Here is a 6,703-nt window from a genome sequence, read left to right as displayed (position 1 = left end):
ATTCAAATAATCCAAATGGAGTTATGATCGCCGTTTTTGGAATATCCCCCGGTTCAACTGGTATCTGGTGATATGCTTTAATCAGGTCGATGGTTGAAAAAACTTTTTGGTTATATAACATGTGTGCAAAATCATGTATATGAGGAACTGGGTAACGATCTGGGATGGTGATTGCATTTAAGCGACGGTAATCTCCACAAGGTCTCCAACTACCGTCTGGTTTTTTTACCATATGTAAGGGGCTAGCCCAATTGTTACTTGATGGACGGCATATTCCGGCTGTGACTAAGTTTTGGAATTCTTCTTTTGCTGCTGCTAACTTGTCTGGAGGTAATCTACGTGGTCTCTCACATATTGGTGGACCTTTTGTTAATATGTGGTGAGTGACTTTGATCACCTGGCGATTTGTCGGTGTTGGTTTAGTGATGTCGATGTATTCTTTTAGTAGATCTGCAATTTTGCAAGATGTGTTCACAGTTGATATTTTTTTCGCACTTACCTTACGTTCGCTTGCGGCTGAGAAAATGTTTGTCGATGTGTCGATCAATTGTTTCATTTTTATGTCTACTATTAATCCGAAATGATTTAAAAAATCTGCACCGATGATTGAAGTGTTTACATCTGCGATAATAAATGGCCATGTGAAATTTCTTCGTAAGCCAAGAGCTAGAGTTATCTCTATTTCACCAAATGTTTTGATCGTAGAACCATTTGCTGCGTAGAGTATTCTTTCGTTGTTATTGTTTGTATTTGAATTTTTTTGTTTGGCGGCAATAAGTGAAACATCTGCACCCGTGTCAATTAGGAATGATTTTTTTGTCTTATTGTCATAGACGAACAGTCTTGTAGACCTGTTTCGTTTACCCCAACCTTCCTCTGCCGCCTCCCGTAGACGAAGTCGGTTTTAGTTTTTTGTGCCATATGTGCATGGCTGCTTGCAATTTTTTGCATTTGACCCATATGTTCTATGATACCAACAATTTGTACTGGTCTTTTCTTCACTATCATCATGACATTGCTGGTTTCTGGATATTGAACGTGAACGTTGATTTGTTCTTGAGCGGTGTTCGGTTGATAATTTCGAGACCATTTTCGTCAGTCTGGTCACTTCTCGTTGAAGTTGTTCGATTTGTGCATCACGTTGAATATGAGCTGCTGCAGGGACGTTAGCTGCATTGACGTAAGTTCCTTGCATTGTTGAGTTTATACGGATTGTTTCGGTTATGTTGTCTGCCAATTCCGCCATCTTAGGTAGTTCCACTTGAATTGTGGCTAGACATGTCTGTACTTCTACAGGAAGACGTTGTAACCATAACCCTTTCAGTAATTGTTCGTCTTGTTTGCTTCCACTAATACGTTGCAATTCGTTTAAAAGATGGGATGGCTTTTTATCCCCAAGCTGTAAACCACTAACTAATTTTTGTATGCGTTTTTGTTCACTATCCGCAAAGTTTTTTATTATTGCTTGCTTGATAGCTTGGTACTTCTGAGTTGCTGGTGGATTCTGTATTGTGTTATAAATTTGTTCTAACAGCGATCCATCCAATGCTGCGATAACTGTGCCAAACTTTTGAGTATCGCCCTTTATGTTGTTGACTTGGAACCAGTAGTCCAACTGAATAAACCAAAGGTCAATGTTGTTTTTTATTAATGTTGGCATCGGCAGCTTTATTGCAGTGATTGTTGCGTTTTCGTTGATTGGGTTAGTGTCTTCGGTTATCTTTTGCTCTTGAGTAGCCATTTTTTTATATATTCGGCGTCGGTTTGGTCACCAATGTAGTGGTTTCTTATGTTGGGGTTTATTTCGAATTGAACACTCCGTATTGGTAATGGATAAGTTTATTTATTTCTTATACTTAGTTATTATAAAATATTCTTAAAGTTAAGATTTGTGTTTTTACGTTTTATTCACGTGCTGCTTTGTCTTTTTCCAAACTACTACTGGCGGGAACTGCGGATATTGTTGTCTCCTTTGTGCCTTGTTGACAGTTCTTTTTATTATATTTTTTGGTGCTGCCACATACTCATCAATTTCTAATATATGCTCTAACTACAGTTCTACTCCTTATAACGCTACCTATCTGTTTCGTTATACACTTTTACTTGAGCTTATTGATTTACAGCTTCATCCTATGGAAGTGGAAAATATCTTTGTCTATACCAGTTTCAATTAGCACCGACACAAATCTTCCAATAAACTTTGAGATAAATAAATAAACATATTTAATGAGCTAATTCATCACACTTAATTAGCTTGTATCAGACCTAATTGATTCATATCAGAGTTAATTGGATTGTGCCTAAAATAGAGGTTAAGAACAAAAAAAACTTTTCGTTTCGTTTAACATAATAGGTCGGTTCCACGAGCTACTCATAGTAACTTTGAATAACACTGTGTATACACAAGCGCGTTTCACCAGCAAATTTTCAAGCAAATGAGAGGATCTGAGAGGACGTAACATCCCTGTTGAAATTTGAAAATGCTACACAGACTTTTTTCGTAGATTTTACTTCAAGTAAAATTTGTGTTGATGTGTAAATCAGCTGTTTTGGTTTGAATTTAAATTTTTGTATTGTTTATTTGCGCGGCACTGATTTTCTCATCAGACTTTACACAAAGCTGTTCAATAAAAATTTTCGTAAAGACTGTAATTTGACACTTTATTTGTTTTACGCTCTTAGTTTGTACTTTACTTGTGTTTTACTTGAATTTTACTACGAGTACCTCGTGGAACAGACCTACTAAATCGAAAAGTCCAACGCAAACAATTTCTTTAATTAATACTGATATATTGCAATCAATGTCAATGCTAGCTTAAAAGTGCCAAAAGCTGAGTAGTCTGCTTTATTGTTCTCTTTTTTAACATTAAACGATATATTCGTAATTAACATAATAAAGTAGTTTATATCACAGTCATTATTATTACTATTGATTTGAACCCCGAAATCTATTTCCTCTGATCTACATTTTGGCAGTTTCGTCAAAGTCGCTGCTGAATCTAGTCTCCATAGTATTAAAATAGTATTAGAAGTGTAAATAGTATTAGAAGTGGTATTAATAAATGTAAACTACATAAAATGTTGACTGTTAACTTAACATTTACATTTTAGCCGCTGTGCATAGTAATTTTTGACAGCTTAGGAATTTTTTGTATTTGATGCTTTAACATATGACTAAAAAAATTTTAAATTCATTAACAACTTATTAATATTGAAACTCAGCGGGAAAATGGAATCGAATTTTTTGTAGATATCCAAGGATTTTTAAACTATGGTACTTTGCTTCAACTTTTAAATATCTAACAACACAAGAAGCTTAATTTTACATCGTAATTGACTTAAGTGAAGGTATTGATGGCTTTTCAAACTATTTGCTAATAAACTCTAAAGTAGATTCAAAATATAAATTTAACTTACTACAATAATAGCTCCATCGCATAAACGAACCGCTGTTGAAACTTCACTGGAGAAGTCAACATGACCGGGTGAGTCAATAAGGTTTATTAAATAATCTTCCTCATTTGTGACCCCTTTATAATATAACGAAATGCTGCTACTTTTCATCGTTATGCCACGTTCCTGTTCATCTTGCCGATTATCCAAATAACGCAACTTTCCAGCCATACGTTGGGATATGATGCCATTGCTAACCAATAACGAATCTGCCAATGTGGTTTTGCCATGGTCAACGTGTGCTAAAATGCAAATATTTCGCACTTGTGTTATTTTCTTTTGTATTTGCACTAAATTATTAATATCAACCACAGGCATATTTGTTCACTATTAATTTTTAATAATTATAAAAATTTAAGTTTAAAATCTGATTAGAAAATATTTGCACAATTGTCGTTTGAAAACTCTTCACGTGTCTTGTTTATGTTTACAATTTCAGTGCATGGCGAAATAAAATGACAGCTGACTGTTGTTCAACAAATGTGAGCAAAAGAGAAGTTGCAACACAGCTGTTAATTTTTTGTTTACGAATTTTGGTGCCATAGAGAAACATACTTTATTTACATTTTACACTCATGTTGACAAACTGTAGATGGCGCGTCTGTTACATTTTGACATTCAGACAATTACTCATTCATTTCGTTACTTTCGCCGAAATTGCGTGGACACGTTTTCGATTCAGCACGAGTGTTTCTGATAGCCAATCTAGTAAAAATGGTGCAATTAACGGCAGCAGAAAAGAAAGAATTTATCACACGTAATTTACAAGAAGTGCTGGGTGAGGAGAAGCTAAATACTATACTCAAGGAGCGGGACTTGAAAATATACTGGGGCACTGCTACGACAGGAAAACCCCATGTAGCTTACTTTGTGCCGATGTGCAAAGTCGCTGACTTTCTAAAAGCTGGATGCGAGGTAAGAAAAAAATTGTTTTTTTTATCATTATTTACTGATGAATGATTAAATATTTTTGTATAAAAATAGGTCACAATTCTTTTTGCTGACTTACATGCTTATTTGGATAACCAGAAAGCACCATGGTCTCTACTTGAATTACGTTCCAAATATTATGAGGCAGTAATTAAGGCAATGTTGTCTTCTATTAATGTGCCATTGGAAAAGTTGAAATTTGTTAAAGGCACAGATTATCAGTTATCCAAAGAATATACACTGGATGTCTACAGGCTGAGCTCAGTAGTAACTCAACACGACGCAAAAAAAGCCGGAGCTGAAGTAGTTAAACAAGTTGATAATCCTTTACTAGCAGGTTTGTTATATCCTGGCTTGCAAGCGCTTGATGAAGAATATCTAAAGGTTGATGCTCAATTCGGCGGTGTAGATCAACGAAAAATCTTCGCACTTGCTGAGAAGTACTTACCACAATTGGGATACGAAAAGCGCATTCATCTTATGAATCCTATGGGTATGTTTATATGCATTTATATAAATTGATAATCAACTAATTGTGCTCTTTAAACTTAATTAATCGTTAAAGTGCCTGGTTTGGCTGGTGGAAAAATGTCTTCTTCTGAAGTGGATTCTAAAATTGATCTACTAGACTCTCCAGCAAACATTAAAAAGAAGTTGAAAAGAGCATTTTGTGAACCCGGTAATATTACTGACAATGGTTTGCTCTCTTTTGTTAAATATGTATTGTTTTCGCTGTTTAAAGAAGGCGAAGGTAAAGTAATCATTTCATCACCTTCAATACGTTACTCATCTTTTTTTTTTGATAATTATTTAAGGTTTCGAAATCAATCGTACAGAAGAAAATGGTGGCGATATCACTTTCCACAATTACAAAGAATTAGAAATATACTTTGCGGAAAGTAAATTACATCCCGGTGATCTGAAAGCAACAGTTGAAAAGTATATAAATCGTATTTTAGATCCCATCAGAAAAGCATTCGAAACTCCAGAACTTCAGTATGATATATTTTCTATTTTTGTTTTAAATAAATTTACAATTACAATTTTAGGAAATTAAGCGAAGCGGCTTATCCACCACCAGCGAAAACCAAAATTGCCAATTCAAGTCCGTCAACACAAGAAGAAGATAGTCCACATCGTTTAGATATACGTGTTGGAAAAGTGGTTGAAGTAGCGCAGCATCCCGACGCTGATACTTTGTATGTCCTCAAAATTGATTTGGGTGAAAAGGAACCACGTACGATTATCAGTGGTCTGGTAAAATTTGTTACAGTTGAAGAATTAAATCAACGACTAGTGGCTGTTTTATGCAATCTCAAGCCATCTAAAATGCGTGGTATACTCTCTGAGGGTATGGTATTATGTACATCAAAGTAAGTACATATGGAGCTTATGCCCATAATTTGGTACTCTAAATTGGGTTCACTGTTTTTTTTTTATTTTGTAGCGCTGATCACACCGTTGTTGAGCCAATTATTGTGCCAACAGCTGCTACTCCAGGCAATCGTTTGGAATTTGAAGGCTACAATGGAACACCTGATGAACAATTAAATCCCAAAAAGAAAATTTGGGAAAAGCTCTCTGCCGATTTTAAAACTAATGCTGACGGTGTTGCAGTTTGGAAAGACAATTTTCTTTTGACGCCGGAAGGTGAAAAATTATGCAGCAAACTTTCGAATTGCTGTATTAAATAAAAATTGCTGCCTTAAACAATTATTGTTACATTAAATCATTAAATAATATCAAAAGCGCATCTATGAAGTTATCGAATGTTTTAAGTAAGATCACCAGCGATATTACTTTACAGACTTGGTGTTTAATTTATATATATATGTAAAATATGTTATTAAAAATTATTTTTTTTTAATGAAATAAATTGCTTCACTACATATCCATTTCTTTTATGTTATATATAAGCCAAATTTAAAAAAATAATCGTAATAAATGCAGCATCAACTGGCGAACCCTTAGCTATTGGTCAATTTTTCTTCACTGTTTTAGTTGCAGTGCAAAAGATAATAAATCACAATCATGAAAAAAGTAATGTGGTTGCAGAAAAAGTATGCTTTAAGAGGATACTCATTGCAAACGATTCCGAATTAGATAGTCCATTTGTTAGATATAGCATAAAAGTAATGCACAATACTAAAATAGTGTTTTAGGGCAATTGCATACGTGACCGAAGTTGTAAGAAAACAATCTTTTCGTCATGATTACCATCGAAAGTATTTCCTTATTCGATAGGCCAATCGTCAGAGTGACAGTCCATGCGTTGTTTATATGACTTTCGATAGTAGATAGGCGGCGCCACATTAATCTC

At 34.7% G+C, this 6,703-nt stretch overlaps 4 protein-coding genes across 4 annotated transcripts in view; 1 reads left to right on the top strand and 3 right to left on the bottom strand.

Annotated features, from left to right (window-relative positions):
• The window catches only part of LOC119675036, a 3,666-nt gene extending 3,110 nt beyond the window's left edge, over window positions 1-556 (bottom strand). The window contains exon 1 of the mRNA XM_038086246.1: window positions 230-556. Coding sequence (XP_037942174.1) covers window positions 230-556 — 327 coding nt within the window. The remainder of the gene's footprint in view (window positions 1-229) is intronic.
• A 348-nt stretch (window positions 557-904) lies between these two features.
• LOC119674961 lies at window positions 905-1,741 on the bottom strand. Its single transcript, XM_038086140.1, has one exon. It carries the CDS (start codon window positions 1,739-1,741, stop codon window positions 905-907), a length of 837 nt encoding a protein of 278 aa, XP_037942068.1.
• Window positions 1,742-3,356: 1,615 nt separating this feature from the next.
• Window positions 3,357-3,771, bottom strand: LOC119674865 (elongation factor-like GTPase 1). Its single transcript, XM_038086054.1, has one exon. The coding sequence runs from the start codon at window positions 3,769-3,771 to the stop codon at window positions 3,409-3,411; it is 363 nt and encodes a 120-aa protein (XP_037941982.1). The 3' UTR covers window positions 3,357-3,408.
• LOC119669046 (tyrosine--tRNA ligase, cytoplasmic-like) lies at window positions 3,455-6,269 on the top strand. The gene is made up of 7 exons (XM_038078775.1): window positions 3,455-3,485; window positions 3,893-4,368; window positions 4,438-4,876; window positions 4,949-5,134; window positions 5,199-5,379; window positions 5,433-5,756; window positions 5,831-6,269. The coding sequence occupies exons 2-7, from the start codon at window positions 4,168-4,170 to the stop codon at window positions 6,075-6,077; spliced, it is 1,578 nt and encodes a 525-aa protein (XP_037934703.1). The 5' UTR covers window positions 3,455-3,485; window positions 3,893-4,167; the 3' UTR covers window positions 6,078-6,269.
• Window positions 6,270-6,703: the final 434 nt, after the last annotated feature.

Source organism: Teleopsis dalmanni, chromosome 1 (assembly GCF_002237135.1).
Source record: "Teleopsis dalmanni isolate 2A chromosome 1, ASM223713v2, whole genome shotgun sequence".
NCBI classification, from domain to species: domain Eukaryota; kingdom Metazoa; phylum Arthropoda; class Insecta; order Diptera; family Diopsidae; genus Teleopsis; species Teleopsis dalmanni.
Note: the sequence above shows the minus strand (reverse complement) of the source record. Positions and strands in the feature narration are given on the sequence as shown.